Source organism: Moschus berezovskii, chromosome 1 (assembly GCF_049115385.1).
Source record: "Moschus berezovskii isolate FMDL1 chromosome 1, NW_MosBer_1.0, whole genome shotgun sequence".
In the NCBI taxonomy this organism is placed as follows: Eukaryota; Metazoa; Chordata; class Mammalia; order Artiodactyla; family Moschidae; genus Moschus; species Moschus berezovskii.
The window spans coordinates 153,560,670-153,577,360 of record NC_142460.1 but is presented as its reverse complement, the minus strand read 5'-3'; the positions used below and the strand labels follow the sequence as shown (position 1 = coordinate 153,577,360).

The 16,691-nt window shown below is 46.1% G+C and overlaps 1 protein-coding gene and 1 pseudogene across 1 annotated transcript; both read left to right on the top strand.

Moving 5' to 3' along the window:
- The first annotated feature begins 955 nt into the window (after positions 1-955).
- Positions 956-1,750, top strand: LOC129551580 (proline-rich protein 23C-like). Its single transcript, XM_055419673.2, has one exon. It carries the CDS (start codon positions 956-958, stop codon positions 1,748-1,750), a length of 795 nt encoding a protein of 264 aa, XP_055275648.2.
- A 5,591-nt stretch (positions 1,751-7,341) lies between these two features.
- Positions 7,342-9,631, top strand: LOC148778876 (proline-rich protein 23C-like; annotated as a pseudogene).
- The last annotated feature ends 7,060 nt before the right edge of the window (positions 9,632-16,691 follow it).

Sequence of the window (16,691 nt, the reverse complement as noted above, 5' to 3'; positions counted from 1 at the left end):
GTGCGGGTTCCTGGATCGTGGGCAGATGGGTTCTTCCTTGTGCTTGACGTTTCCATCATCTGTCCTTTGGGTTCTAAAAGCTCCACCTCTTGGGTGTAGTTTCTGTCCTAGCAGAGGGTGTGTACCTTTGGTTCAGTTGCTGGAACTTTCTCCATGAGCGCCGACCTGCTCCAGGGATAGAAGTAAAAGTTGATCCTTCAGCAGATGCTGATAACATCCTCTGTTCCAAGAACCCTTTCCCTTTGCACCCCGCTTGGAGGATCTGACCGCCCCTGACTAGTTCGGCCGAGGGAGACTTCAGGATGCAATCCCAGACTCAACCCCAGGCTGGGGCCGAAATAAAAGAGGCCAGGACGTGCCTGGGGTGGGGAGTCAGTACGAGTAGGGACCTAGAGTTCCTTGGGACTAGATAGGGAGTGGGATTTCTGGTTAAGTTTTTCTGCTTCTGAGGTCCGCTTTTTGAGACCAAAGCACGTGACCCTGGACGCCTAGCCTTAGAGTAGCAGAATCATTTGGGGACCCGGTAATTCTAGCGGTAGTTCTCTAAGGTGAAAGTCATACTCAGGGCTGTCAATCAGGCGGATTAGGTCAGGCGAGTTCTCCGGGCGGAGCCTGGAATGGGGCGGAGCCTAGGGGCAGTGAGGTATTTATTGCGGTGCTGGATGCGCGGGCCTCACTTGCAAAATTGGCCGTCGCCGGTGGTTGCGACAAGGAGAGGGGTTCGGTAACCAGGGAGCTGAAGCGCTGAACGCGGCTGCTCTGCGTGCACGGACAGTGAGTCTCCCGGGAGTTGGCCCCAGATAGCTGAGGACTCGCTCAGCATTACCGGGTCCTGCGACCCAGCCAGCCCGCTCCGGTTTGCCTTACAGGTCTTGGAGACCCGTCACAGCGAGCAGGACCGAGCGCCTCGTTGCCCTCTGTCAAGTCTCGGGTGTGCTGTCCTTCGGTCGTTGTGATGGGCACCCGACCCCGTAGTCCCAGCGCCTCCCCTGACGATCTGTGGGGACCGCAGGCCGGAGGACCCGGCCCAGCCAAACGCCGCCGAACCGAGGAGCTGGAGTTTCCAGAGTCCGAGTCCGAATTTGAGTCTGAGTCTGAGCCTGAGTCCGAGGTGGCACCCAGCCTGGCCGACGGAATGGAGGCCCCCATAGAGTGCCCACCCACGGCCCAGCTGGTTGTGCCCACTGGCTTTGCCCTGCACCTGCCTCTAGAGCATGTCGACCTGCTGCTGGAGCCGGAGTCCATGTCCATGGTGCAAGTGTCTCTCGGAGATCAAATCCTTATGCTGATCCCCGAGGCTCTCCTGGACTCGAACGTGGAAGCGCCGAGGGTACAGATCCTGGAACCGGCCGCTGTCCTGAGCCCTCCGGGCGAGTACATGGCCCAGGAGCTTGAATTCTGCCCAGCTGTGCAAGAGATTGCCTTCCAAGAAGAGGCCAATGAGGACGACGCTGACCAGCAAGGCAACTTCCCGTGGCCTTGGATGGATGCTACAGGCAGCCCCGTCTCTGTTCTCTGTGACCCAGAGCTGCAGGGCCCCTTCCTAGAGCCCTGGCGTCAAGAGACCAACCTTAGTCCAGAGAAAGGCTCTTCTCACCACAATGATTACCTGGACTTGCACCTGCGGGAGGCCTTCCCCGACTCCCCACTTCAACCTCTACCTCCTTCTCCTAGTCCTGGTCCCGTGGAATGCCCGAAGCGTCCTCAGGGTCCTCCTTGCAAGGCACGGAGAAGCCTGATCCTGCAATGAACTGATCCCATCACCACCCGCCGCCAGGCTGGGGATGAGAGAGTCAGAAGTCTCTGATGAGAGTCTTCCGATGAGGGCTCCATGCGAAGTTGTCCGCTGGCAAGCATCTCAAGAACCAGATGAGTTTTGGATGCTTGCTGTGTTGCAGAATTTTCCATCAGTTTCAAAATCAACATCTAGCTGACTAGAATACTGGCAAGGAACTCACCAGGACAAAGAAAAGCCTCCTGAAATACAGCTTGCTTTCAGAAGATCAGACAACTGCTTAGTTTTTTCTCTAGGGAGGTCACTCTGAAGTATCTCTACCTCAGCCCACCCCACCCCCAATTTCCCTTCAAATCCAAGTACCAATGCTTTTTCTCTCAAAAGCCATGCTTTCTCAGGCACCTGCCTCTGCCTCTTCCCCTCATATTCCAGCCAATGGAGTAATATTTAATCTCTTGTTGGTAAGATTTTGTCCCTAATGTCCACTCTAATTTATGAGAACTGTGCAGTGTGAACTTTTCTGGATGGCCCCTGTCATTCCTTGTTTGTGTGTCTGTTGAATCTAGGCAATAGCCACTAAAGAGTGTGGACAAAGTGTTTGGTGGATACCAAACACAAAACTGAAGAGAGATCATGTGCCCTCCTCTTTCTGAGTGCTGAGGTTGGCAATGGTTGAATTCTGTACTGGGTTTGTGGGTTTTTCATAAAATGTGACTCCCTCTCCTAAAGCCCACTATTTCCCATTGTTTTTATAATAGAAATCTGCTGTCAAGGAAGAGTCTATAATTCTCCAGATTCTGTGTTTTGAATTGTTTTAAAACACCCACATGGGAAATTTGCTGTATGACACAGGGAGCACAAATCCCATGCTGTGTTACATGAGGGGTAGAATGGGTGGGATGTGGGAGGGAGGTTCCAGAAGGAGAGGACATATGTATACCTATGGCTGATTCATGCTGATGTTTGGGAGAATGAAAGAGTATTGTAATTCAGTTCAGTTCAGTTCAGGTCAGTTGTGTCCGACTCTCCGCGACCCCACGAATCACAGCGTGCCAGGCCCATTAGCCTCCTATAAAAAATAAAGAAGACCCCACATGTATTTTATCCATCGTGACTGGCACTTAGAGACAGTTGGTTCTTCGATTGACTTGGTATCCTAAACAGCTTCATGTTGGCCATGGTTTATGCATAGATTCTCCTGCCTGACCAATAAAAAGCATCTCCAAATCATGAGAGTATTGTGTCTTTTTATTGGTTCAGTTCAGTTCAGTTCAGTTGCTCAGTCATGTCCGACTCTTTGTGACCCCATGAATCACAGCACGCCGGCCTCCCTGTCCATCACCAACTCCCAGAGTTCACTCAAACTCATGTCCATCGAGTCAGTGATGCCATCCAGCCATCTCATTCTCTGTCGTCCCCTTCTCCTCCTGCCCCCAATCCTTCCCAGCATCAGAGTCTTTTCCAGTGAGTCAACTTGTCGCACGAGGTGGCCAAAGTATTGGAGTTTCAGCTTTAACATCAGTCCTTCCAATGAACACCCAGGATTGATCTCCTTTACAATGGACTGGTCGAATCTCCTTGCAGTCCAAGGGACTCTCAAGAGTCTTCTTCAGCACCACAGTTCAAAAGCATCAATTCTTCGGCGAACAGCTTTCTTCACAGTCCAACTCTCACATCCATACATGACCACTGGGAAAACCATAGCCTTGACTAGACAGACCTTTGTTGGCAAAGTAATGTCTCTGCTTTTAAATATGCTATCTAGGTTGGTCATAACTTTCCTTCCAAGGAGTAAGCGTCTTTTAATTTCATGGCTGCAATCAGCATCCGCAGTGATTTTGGAGCCCCCCAAAATGAAGTCTGACACTGTTTCCACTGTTTCCCCATCTATTTCCCATGAAGTGATGGGACCAGATGCCATGATCTTTGTTTTCTGAATGTTGAGCTTCAAGCCAACTTTTTCACTCTCCTCTTTCACTTTTATCAAGAGGCTTTTGAGTTCCTCTTCACTTTCTGCCACAAGGGTGGTGTCATCTGCATATCTGAGATTATTGATATTTCTCCCGGCAATCTTGATTCCAGCTTGTGCTTCTTCCAGCCCAGCGTTCCTCATGATGTACTCTGCATAGAAGTTAAATAAGCAGGGTGACAATATACAACCTTGACGCACTCCTTTTCCTATTTGGAATCAGTCTGTTGTTCCATGTACAGTTCTCACTGTTGCTTCCTGACCTGCATACAGGTTTCTCAAGAGGCAGGTCAGGTGGTCTGGGATTCCCATCTCTTTCAGAATGTTCCACAGTTTATTGTGATCCACACAATCAAAGGCTTTGGCATAGTCAATGAAGCAGAAATAGATGTTTTTCTGGAACTCCCTTGCTTTCTCCATGATCCAGCGGATGTTGGCCTGCCTCTTATCTTTCCTTCATGTTTTGATTGGATATTCCTTGCCAAGGGCAGAACTATGGGTTGGGTAGAGTCTTCCAGGGTCTCATGCCTGGTGTCAATGGAAGTGCTTTTAGTATTATCATGAAGCAGGAGCTCTCTCTGAGTGATTTGTAAGTAAGTATTCTAGTACTGAAATGATGGTTTGTAGTGTTTCTGATCCTGAAAATTTCAGAGTCTTGTTTGTGTCTCTGTGCTTGAGGATAGAGACTTTGTCAAAGTATTTCAACTGTTGGCATTTCCTGATTTGTAGGGACATAAAGCAGCTACTGGGAATTTGAAGTCTTTAGGAGTCCATGGAGAAACCTAGCAGAAGAGCCAATGAGAGGAATTTGGGGCTTCAGGAATCAGAAACCTTGAATGCCCCTGGTAGGTCTTAGGAATTGAAGATGGATGAGGAAGAGCATTCCAGAAGGGTTTGGTCTAAGGTTTAATGGATGGGTTGATGTATTGATGGTTTGATTGGGTTATTTATTAAAGTGGAGATGATTCACCATTTAGATTAGATTAAGGTGGACTACTAGCAATTCATCATCTTTCCTGATCCTGGGGCTGTACAACTTATTACAAAGTCAAGGCAGTCATTCCCTGTTTGGACAGTACATGCTAGTTTGCAGGACTTCACCCCACCTCTTTTTGCCCCTGCTTCCTTTCCCCTCCTAGTTTATATGGACTGATTTGTCTACTTTTGAGTCTGTTTCACTGCTGCACCTGCATTATTAATATGCATTAATATGCATTCATCCATATTCTTTCTTTACAATTTCCACAGTGGTGATGCCATACAGTGTTTGTCATTCTCAGTCAGCTTGCTGTCACTAAGCATGCTAGTGATGCTATGTTCACCCAGTTTCCTGAAAATAGAAATCCACTCTTATTTCTGGCAGCGTAATATTACATTTGATGTGTGTGTGTGTGTGAGTGTGTTTGTGAGTTTACCTGTGTGTCCCTCCTCTCCTGTATCTCTTTCTGTGGATGGGTACTAGGGCTGCTTCCATGTTTTGGCTATTTTCTGTAGTTGTGCTATCAACATACTGTGCATGGCTCACTTTTAAGGAGAGTTTTTGTTGTTTTCTGGATGTATACTCAGGAATGGAATGTCTGGATGGTACAGAGTCTCTACCTGTAGTGCTTGGAGGAGCATTTATTCTCTTTTGCACAGTGGCTGTCCCAGTTGTCATTCCCAGTTGTCATTTGGGGATTGCCTATTCCTCATATCCTAGAAAATATTTCTTTTGGAAGACTTTCAGAAGTCAGCCATTCTGACATCTGTGAGGTGATAAGCCATGGGTTTTTGAAAGTGTTTTTCTCTAACAATTAGTGAACTGAAGCATCTTTTCACATGTCTGTTAGGCATCTGCCTTTCTTCTTTGGACCAAGGAGTTTATTCAGATCATTCTGCCTGTGTTTGGGTTGGGTTGTTTGTTTTTATCCAAAAGAGCTGTCAAAACTACCACCAGCCTCCCCTGGAGCTACACCCCACCCCATCCCACCTCTGTCCCTGGCCCCATGGACCTCACTTTTTCTCCACCTAAGCTCCCCAATCTCCATACCTTACCAGGCTGAGGACCAGGACAGAATCTTCTGGTGATGGCTCTGTGTACATTGGCCACCTGGCAAGCATCACAAGAGCCAGATGACCTTGGATGCCTGATGCCTTCCAGAATTTTGCCTTGGTTGCAAAATTAGCATCTAGTTGGCTAGAATACTGGTAGAGATCACCTGGGCAAAGAAAAACCTCCTGAAATTCATCATGCTTTTGGACAGTTGCTTAGGTTTTTCTCTAGGGAGGTCACCCTGAGCAGCTCTATCCCACCTCCACCCCCGATTTCCCTTCTAATCTAACTCCCAGCACTTTTCTCTCAAAACCATCCTTTTCCAGGCACCCTATCTCTGTCTCTTCCCCTCGTATTCCCACCAATAATTACTTGATCTCTTGTTGACAGGATTTTGTCTCTATTGTTCATGCTAGTTTATGACAACACTCTGCCCATTGTAAGCTTTTCTGGATGGCCAGTGTAGCTCTTGTGTGTGTTGAATCTAGCCAATATCCACTGAAGAATGTGGACAAAGTGTTTTTTGGATACCAAACACAGAATTTTTCAGAGAGATCGTGTGCCCTCCTCTTTCTGAGTGCTGAGGTTGGCAAATGGTTGAACTCAGTTACTGGTTTTTAATAAAATTTGTGATCCCCCCAAGCCAACTGTTTCCCATTCTTTTCTTCTGATATGTTTTTAAAATAGAAATACGCTGTCATGGAAAAGTCTGTAATTCTCCAGACTCTGTATTTTTTAAATGTTTTAAGCCCCCACATGGGGAATTTACTGTATGACACAGGGAGCACAAATCCAGTGCCCTTTGACAAGCTAGAAGGGTGGGATGGGAGGTTCAAGAAGGAGGGGACATATGTATACCTATGGATCATTCATGTTGATGTTTGGCAGAAAGAAACAGAAATTGTAATTGTCCGCCAATAAAAAATAAAACCTAAGAAAAGAAGAACCCATTTTGTCCATTTTGTATTTTGTCCATTGTGACTGGCACCGAGAAACAGATGGTTCTTAGGTTGGCCTGCTGCTAAGTCGCTTCAGCCATGTCTGACTCTGTGCGACCCCATGGATGACAGCCCACTAGGCTCCTCTGTCCCTGGGATTCTCCAGGCAAGAGTACTGGAGTGGGGTGCCATTGCCTTCTCCATAGGATGACCTACTACTCTGAAAAACAGCTTCACTTTGGTCATAGCTTATGGGTAGGTTCTCCTGCCTGACCAAAAAATACAAAAAATCTTCAAATAATGAGAGTACTGTCTTTATTTACCTGCCTCTTATCTTTCTTTCATCTTTTGATTGGATATTTTTTGCCAAGTGTGGAATTGTCGGCTAGATAGGGGCTTTGAAGTCTCAAGTCTGGTGTCCAGGGAAATGCTTGACTTTTCTGTATGTGGTTTGTCAGCATCCCTTCTAGTACTGAAAACCTTAATTTGCAGGTTTTCTGATCCTGAAATCTTAGGAGGCTGTTTGGTGTGTCTGTGTGATGACAAAGACTTTGTCAAATTATTATTCCAAGTGTTGGCATTTCATAGTTTGCAGTACACAAAAAGCAGGTACTTGGAATTTGGGGGTCTTTGGGGGGGTCCATCAAAAAAGCTGGCAGAAGGGCCAATGAGAGCATCTGGGGGGCTTCAGGCATTGCAGAGGACTTGGAAATTGAAGGTGAAAGAAGAAAAGCAGTCCCAGTAAGGATGCATCCAGAGTTTGATGGATGGGTGGGTGGATTGATAATTTGATTGGGTTATTTATCGATGATTTCCCCTTACAGATTAGATTTAGGTGTACAGACGAGTGATTCAGCAGCCTGACTACTCCTAGGTTTTTACAACTTATCACCAGGTCAAGACAATAATTCCCCTTTGGAACAATACCTGGTAGTTCCTATGACTTCATCTCCTACCTCTTTTTGCCCCTGCCCACTTTCCTCTCCCATTTGGTAAGAACAGGAAATTAAAAGACACTTACTCCTTGGAAGGAAAGTTATGACCAACCTAGATAGCATGTTAAAAAGCAGAGACATTACTTTGCCAACAAAGGTCCGTCTAGTCAAGGCTATGGTTTTCCCCGTGGTCATGTATGGATGTGAGAGTTGGACTGTGAAGAAAGCTGATTGCTGAAGAATTGATGCTTTTGAACTGTGGTGCTGGAGAAGACTCTTGAGAGTCCCTTGGACTGCAAGGAGATCCAACCAGTCCATTCTAAAGGAGATCAATCCTGGGTGTTCATTGGAAGGACTGATGCTAAAGCTGAAACTCCAATACTTTGGCCACCTCATGCGACGAGTTGACTCACTGGAAAAGAGTCTGATGCTAGGAGGGATTGGGGGTGGGAGAAGACGGGGACGACAGAGGATGAGATGGCTGGATGGCATCACTGACTCGATGGACATGAGTTTGGGTGAACTCCAGGAGTTGGTGATGGACAGGGAGGCCTGGTGTGCTGTGATTCATGGGGTCGCAAAGAGTCGGACACGACTGAGCGACTGAACTGAACTGAACTGAGTGTGTTTACTTTACACTCGAGTCTCTTTCATTGTTGAACATATGTTCATCCATGTGTTTTTTTACGCTGCCCATGTAGGCAATGCCATACAGTATTTGTCATTTCTGTCACTAAGCATACTAGTTTGGGAGCCAAATAAAAGAGGCCAGGACCTGGCGGAGTTTGGGGGGGTGGGGGTGGAGAGAGTCAGTGGGAGTAGGGACCTACAGGTCCTTGCGACCCTATAGGCAATGGGTTTTTGGGTTAAGGTTTTCTGTCTCTGAGGTCTACTTTGGGAAAGCAAAGCATGTGACTTGGAAACCCAGCCTTAGAACCTCGGGAATATTCAGGGACCCTGTAAACATAGGGTAGTTCTCTGAATATAGGTCCCTAAGGGGACCTCCTAGCCAGAGCCAGGGTTGTCAATCAGGCTGCTCAGGTCTGGCAAGTTCTACCCCGCGGAACCTCAGAGGGGCCGGAGCCTAGGGGCCGGGTTGTGTTTATTGCGCCACAAGTTTCGCTGGCGTCACTTGCAGCAGCTTTGGCTGTCCCGGGCGCCTGCGCCGAGGAGTGGGCTTCGGTGACCAGAGAGCTGAAGCACTGAACGTGGCTCCCCTAGTAGCGAGGGCTGTGGGTCTCCCAGGAGTTGGCCCGGAACCTCTGAGGATCCCCCAGCAGCGCTCTGTCTTGGGGTCCAGCCGGCCCACTCTGGCTTGCCTCGCATGTGGTCAAGACCCGTCACAGCGTGCAGGACCGAGCTCCTCGCTGTCGAATGGAGGTGCAGGAGCGCCCGGAGTCCGGATCCGAGCCTGAGCCCGAGTCCGAGGTGGCACCCAAACTGGACGATGCGAGGAAGCCCCAGGCCGAGAGCCAACCCACCGCTGAGCTGGTGTGCCCGCTGGTTGTGCCTTGCTCTTGCCCCTGGAGCACGTAGACCTGCTGCTGAAGCGGGAGTCCACGTCCGTGGTACAAGGGTCTCTCGGAGATCACATCCTCGCGCTGGTCCCCGAGGCCCTACTGGGCTCGGACGTGGGTACAGATCCTGGAACTAGGCTGCTGTCCTGAGCCCTCCTGGCAAGTACACAGCCCTGGAGCCAGGATTCTTCTGCCAACGAGGAGTACGAGGACCTGCATAATGAGTAACTGCCCCATGGGATGGATGCTGCAGGCAGCTTGCACTGTTCTCCACAACCCAGATGCACAGGGCTCTTTCCCAGAGTCCTGGCTTCGGGCGACCAACCCTAGTCCAGAGAGAGACTCTCCTCACCACCACGACCACCTGGACATGGAGCTGATGGAGGCCTTTCGCGACTCACCACTCCAACCTCTACCACCCTCTCCTAGTCCAGGTCCCCTCGAGCGCTGCCAGTGCCCTCACAGTCCTCCTGGCAAGGAGCGAAGAACCCTGATCCTGCAGTAAACTGCACACCCGCCTTACAATGGTGTGGACTAGGACAGTCTTCTGATGATGGCTGTGTGTACATGACCCACTTCGCAAGCATGGCAAGAGCCCAATGATTATTGGAAGCATGCTGCGCTGCAGAATTTTGCATCAGTTGAAAATTAGCATCTAGGTGGCTAGATTGCTAGCAAGGAATCTCACCTGGACAAAGAAAAGCCTCCTGAAATACAGTGTGCTTTGACAGCTGCTTAGGTTATTCTCTAGGGAGGTCACCCTGAAGTAGTTCTATCCCACCTCCACCCCTAATTTTCCTTCAAACCCAACTGTCAGCACTTTTCTCTCAAAAGCTATCCTTTCCCAGGCACCCTACCTCTGCCTCTTCCCCTCGGATTCCCACCAACAGAGTAATTATTTAATCTTTTGTTGACTAGATTTTGTCCCTATTGTCCATGCTAGTTTATGACAACACTCTGCCCAGTGTGAACTTTTCTGAATGGCCACTGTAGTCTCTTGTATATGTTTGTGTGTGTGTTGAATCTAGCCAATATCCACTGAATAGTGTGGACAAAGTGTTTGGTGGATACAAAACACAGAATTGTCAGAGAAATCATGTTCCCTCCTCTTTCTGAATGCTGAGATTGGCAACGGCTGTATTCTGTTGCTGAGTTTGTGGGTTAATAAAATTTACCAAACTCCCCCCTCCCAACCATTTCCATTTCTTTTTTCTGATGTTTTTAAAATAGAAATCTGCTTATCACATAAAAGTCTTTCCAGATTCTGTGTTTTTAATTGTTCTAAGATCACACATGGGGAATCTGTTGCATGACACAGTTCAGTTCAGTTCAGTTGCTCAGTCGTGTCCGACTCTCCGTGACCCCATGAACGACAGCACGCCAGGCCTCCCTGTCCATCACCAACTCCCGGAGTACACTCAAACTCATGTCCACAGAGTCGGTGATGCCATCCAGCCATCTCATTCTCCGTCGTCCCCTTCTCCTCCCGCCCCCAACCTTTCCCAGCATCAGAGTCTTTTCCAGTGAGTCAACTCGTCGCATGAGGTGGCCAAAGTATTGCAGTTTCAGCTTTAGCATCAGTCCCTCCAATGAACATCCAGGATTGATCTCCTTTAGAATGGACTGGTTGGATCTCCTTGCAGTATAAGGGACTCTCAAGAGTCTTCTCCAACACCACAGTTCAAAAGCATCGATTCTTCGGTGATCAGCTTTCTTCACAGTCCAACTCTTACATCCATACATGACCACGGGAAAAACCACTGCCTTGACTAGATGGACCTTTGTTGGCAAAGTAATGCCTCTGCTTTTTAATATACTATCAAGGTTGGTCATAACTTTCCTTCCAAGGAGCAAGCGTCTTTTAATTTCATGGCTGCAATCAGCATGTGCAATGATTTTGGAGCCCCAAAAAATGAAGTCTGACACTGTTTCCACTGTTTCCCCATCTATTTCCCATGAAGTGATGGGACCAGATGCCATGATCTTTGTTTTCTGAATGTTGAGCTTCAAGCCAACCTTTTCACTCTCCTCTTTCACTTTCATCAAGAGGCTTTTGAGCTCCTCTTCACTTTCTGCCATAAGGGTGGTGTCATCTGCATATCTGAGGTTATTGATATTTCTTCCAGCAATCTTGATTCCAGCTTGTGCTTCTTCCAGCCCAGCGTTCCTCATGATGTACTCTGCATGTAAGTTAAATAAGCAAGGTGACAATATACAACCTTGACGTACACCTTTTCCTATTTGGAACCAGTCTGTTGTTCCATGTCCAGTTCTAACTGTTGCTTCCTGACCTGCATACAGGTTTCTCAAGAGGCAGGTCAGGTGGTCTGGGATTCCCATCTCTTTCAGAAGGTTCCATAGTTTATTGTGATCCACACAGTCAAAGGCTTTGGCATAGTCAATGAAGCAGAAATAGATGTTTTTCTGAAACTCTCTTGCTTTCTCCATGATCCAGCAGATGTTGGCAATTTGATCTCTGGTGCCTCTGCCTTTTCTAAAACCTGCTTGAACATCTGGGAGTTCACGGTTTACATACTGCTGAAGCCTGGCTTGGAGAATTTTGAGCATGACTTTACTAGCGTGTGAGATGAGTGCAATTGTGCGGTAGTTTGAGCATTCTTTGGCATTGCCTTTCTTTGGGATTGGAATGAAGACTGACCTCTTCCAGTCCTGTGGCCAGCGCTGAGTTTTCCAAATCTGCTGGCATATTGAGTGCAGCACTTTCACAGCATCATCTTTCAAGACTTGAAATAGCTCAACGGGAATTCCATCACCTCCACTAGCTTTGTTAGTAGTGATGCTTTCTAAGGCCCACTTGACTTCACATTCCAAGATGTCTGGCTCTAGGTCAGTGATCATGTTATCGTGACTATCTTGGTCGTGAAGATCTTTTTTGTACAGTTCTTCTGTGTATTCCTGCCACCTCTTCTTAATATCTTCTGCTTCTGTTAGGTCCATACCATTTCTGTCCTTTATCGAGCCCATCTTTGCATGAAATGTTCCCTTGGAATCTCTAATTTTCTTGAAGAGGTCTCTTGTTTTTCCTATTCTGTTGTTTTCCTCTATTTCTTTGCATTGATCATTGAGGAAGTCTTTCTTATCTCTCCTTGCTATTCTTTGGAACTCTGCATTCAGATGCTTATATCTTTCCTTTTCTCCTTTGCTTTTCACCTCTCTTCTTTTCACAGCTATTTGTAAGACCTCCTCAGACAGCCATTTCGCTCTTCTGCATTTCTTTTCCATGGGGATGGTCTTGGTCCCTGTCTCCTGCACAATGTCACGAACCTCCATCCATAGTTCATCAGGCACTCTATCAATCAGATCTAGTCCCTTAAATCTATTTCTCACTTCCACTGTATAATCATAAGGGATTTGATTGAGGTCATATCTGAATGGTCTAGTGGTTTTCCCTACTTTCTTCAATTTAAGTCTGAATTTCGCAATAAGGAGTTCATGATCTGAGCCACAGTCAGCTCCTGGTCTTGTTTTCGCTAACTGTATACAGCTTCTCCATCTTTGGTTTCAAAGAATATAATCAATCTGATTTCGGTGTTGACCATCTGGTGATGTCCATGTGTAGAGTCTTCTCTTGTGTTGTTGGAAGAGGGTGTTTGCTATGACCAGTGCATTCTCTTGACAAAACTCTATTAGCCTTTGCCCTGCTTCATTCCGTGCTCCAAGGCCAAATTTGCCTGTTACTCCAGGTGTTTCTTGACTTCCTACTTTTGCATTCCAGATGAAAAGGACATCTTTTTTGGGTGTTAGTTCTAAAAGGTCTTGTAGGTCTTCATAGAACTGATTAACTTTGGCTTCTTCAGCTTTACTGGTTGGGGCATAGGCCTGGATTACTGTAATATTGAATGGTTTGCCTTGGAAACGAACAGAAATCATTCTGTCATTTTTAAGATTGCATCCAAGTACTGCATTTCGGACTTTTTTGCTGACCATGATGGCTACTCCATTTCTTCTAAGGGTTTCCTGCCCACAGTAGTAGATATAATGGTCATCCGAGTTAAATTCACCCATTCCAGTCCATTTTAATTCACTGATTCCTAGAATGTCGACGTTCACTCTTGCCATCTCCCGTTTGACCATTTCCAATTTGCCTTGATTCATGGACCTAACATTCCAGGTTCCTATGCAATATTGCTCTTTACAGCACCGTACCTTGCTTCTATCACTGGTCACATCCACAGCTGGGTATTGGTTTTGCTTTTGCTCCATCCCTTTATTCCTTCTAGAGTTATTTCTCCACTGAGCTCCAGGGAGCACAAATTCGGTGCTCTGTGAGAACCTAGAGGGGTGGTATGGGGTTGGAGGTGAAAAGGAGGTTCAAGAGGAGGGGACATATGTATACCTATATTCGATTCATGCTGATGTATATCAGCAACCAAGACAATATTGTAAACTAATTATCCAATTATTTTTTGCTGCTGCTTAGTTCCCTAGTCACGTCCCCATGGACTGTAGCTCCTCAGTCCAGGCAAGAATACTGGAATGGGTTGCTATGCCCTCCTCCAGGGGAATTATCCTTCAATTAAAAATTAAAAAAAGAAGACCCCACGTGAATTCTGTCCATTGTGACTGGCACGTATAAACAGGTGATGCCTAGATTTACCTGGTATCCTGCAAAAGAGCTTCATGTCAGCCATGGTTTATGGGTTGATTCTCCTGACTGACCAATAAAGATAAGTGAAAAGTGTTAGTGGCCCAGTCATTTCTGACTCTTTGGGACCCCATGGACTGTAGCCTGCCAGGCTCCTCTGTCCATAGAATTCTCCAGTGAGAATACTGGAGTGTATTCCCATTCCCTTCTGCAGGAGATCTTCCCAACCCAAGGACTGAACTCTGATTTCCTGCTTTGCAGTCAGATTCCAGATTCTTTACCATCTGAGCCACCAGGGAATCCCAGTAAAGACAAAATTGTTTCTAAATCATAGGAGTATTGTGTCTTTGTTTTGTTGACCTGCCTGTTATCTTTTTCTCATCTTTTAATTGGACATTTCTTTTATCCAAGTGGAACTGTGGGTTGGATAATGACATCCATGTCTCTAGCCTAGTGTCAACTGAAGTACTCCTAAAGTTTACCAAGAAGTAGGAACTTTCTGTCAGTGGTTTGTGGGTAAGTCTTCTAGTACTAAAGATATTAGTGTGCAGTTTTTTGGATCCTGGAAAGGTAGGAGTGTTGTTTTGTGTGTCTCTGGTTGAAGACAGAGACTTTGTCGAATTATTCTGAATGTTGGCATTTTATGGTTTGTGGGAAGACATAAAGTAACTGCTTGGAGTTTTGCGGTCATGGGGGTACAAGGGGAAACCTCGTTAAAGAGCCAGTGAGAGCAATCTTGAGGCTTCAGGGATTGAAAACCTTGAATGCTCCTGGGAGGAGTAGGGGATTAAAAGTGTAAGAGGAAGAGCCCCAGCAGGGTCCCATGCAGAGTTTGCTGGATGGATGGATGGGCTTGATTGGGTTATTTATTGAAGTGGAGGTGATTTACAGTTTCAGATTAGATTCAGGCGTATAGACAGTGGTTCCTGTATAACTTATTATAAGATTAAGGCAATCATTCCTTGTTTTGAACAATACCTGCTATTTTATATGACTCCATTCTCTACCTCTTCTTGCACTTGCCCCCTTCCCTCTCTCATTTGGTAAGGACTGAAGCACCCCACTCCAGTACTCTTGCCTGGAAAATCCCATGGGCAGAGGAGCCTGCAGTCCATGGGGTCGCGAAGAGTCGGACACGACTGAGCGACTTCACTTTCACTTTTCACTTTCATGCATTGGAGAAGGAAATGGCAGCCCACTCCAGTGTTCTTGCCTGGAGAATCCCAGGGACAGGGAGCCTGGTGGGCTTCTGTCTGTGGGGTTGCACAGAGTTGGACACGACTGAAGCGACTTAGCAGCAGCAGCAGCAGCTTGTTTACAGAGTTTTGTCAAGAGAATGCACTGGTTATAGCAAACACCCTCTTCCAATAACACAAGCGATGACTTTACACATGGACATCACCAAATGGTCAATACTGAAATCAGACTGATTATATTATTTGTAGCTGAAGATAGAAAAGCTTTATACAATCAGCAAAAACAAGATCTGAGTTGTGGCTCAGACCATGAGCTCCTTATTGCAAAATTTAGCCTTAAATTGAAGAAAGTAGGGAAAGGGACTAAGCCTTCAGGTTTTGCCTAAATCAAATTCCTTATGATTATACAGTGGAGGTGACAAATAGATTCAAGGGATTAGATCTGATAGACAGAGTGCCTGAAGAACTATGGATGGAGGTTCTTAACACTGTATAGGAGTCAATGACCAAAGGCATCCCCAAGAAAAAGAAAAAAGAAAAAGAAATGCAAGTGGGCAAAATAGTTTTCTAAGGAGGGCTTACAGATAACTGAGAAAAGAAGAGAAGCAAAAGGCAAAGGAGAAAAGGAAAGATATACCCATCTGAGTGCAGAGTGCTAAAGCATAGCAAGGAGAGATAAGAAAGCCTCCTTAAGTGAACAATGCAAAGAAGTAGAGGAAAGCAATAAATGGGAAAGACTAGAGATCTCTTTAAGAAAATCAGAGATATTAAGGGAATATTTCATTTAAGGATGGGCACAATAAAGGACAGAAATGGTAAGGACCTAACAGAAGCAGAAAATATTAAGAAGAGGTGGCAAGAATACACAGAAAAACTGTACAAAAAGGTCTTAATGACCCAGATAACCTTGATGGTGTGGTCACTCCCTAGAACCATACATCCTGGAGTGTGAAGTCAAGTGGGCCTTAGGAAGCATTACTGAGAACAAAGCTTGTGGAGATGATGGGTTCCAGCTGAGCTATTTCAAATCCTAAAAGGTGAAGCTGTTAAAGTGCTGCACTCAGTATGTCAGCAAATTTGGAAAACTCAGCCACAGTGGCCACAGGACTAGAAAAGTTCAGTTTTAATTCCAATTCCAAAGAAGGGCAACGCCAAAAATGTTCAAACTGCTGCACAATTGTGCTCCTTTTACATGCTAATAAGTTGATGTTCAAAATCCTTCAAGCTAGGTTGCAGCAGTATGTGAACCTAGAACTTCCAGATATACAAGCTTGGTTTAGAAAAGGTAGAAGAACCAGAGATCAAATTTCTATGGTTGGATCATAGAGAAAGCAAGGGAATTCCAGAAAGGCATCTATTTCTGCTTCATGAATATACCAAAGCCTTTGACTGTGTGGATCACAACAAACTGGAAAATTCTTAAAGAGATGGGAATACCAGATCACATTACCTGCCTCCTGAGAAAACTGTATACCAGTCAAGAAGCCACAGTTAGAACTGGACATGGAACAACTGACTGGTTCAAAATTGGGGAAGGAGTATGACAAGTCTGTATATTGTCACTCTGTTTATTTAACTAATTTGCAGAGTAATCATACAAAATGCTGAGCTGGATGACTCACAAGCTGGAATCAAGATTGCTGGAAGAAAATATCAACAATCTCAGATATGCATATGATACCATTCTAATGGCATAAAGTGAAGAGGAACTAAAGAGTCTCTTGATGAGGGTCAAAGAGGAGAGTGAAAAGCTGGCTTAAAAC

Excerpts from the sequence above, each read along its gene's own strand:
- LOC129551580 (XM_055419673.2), top strand. The coding sequence starts at position 956 with ATGGGCACCCGACCCCGTAGTCCCAGCGCCTCCCCTGACGATCTGTGG.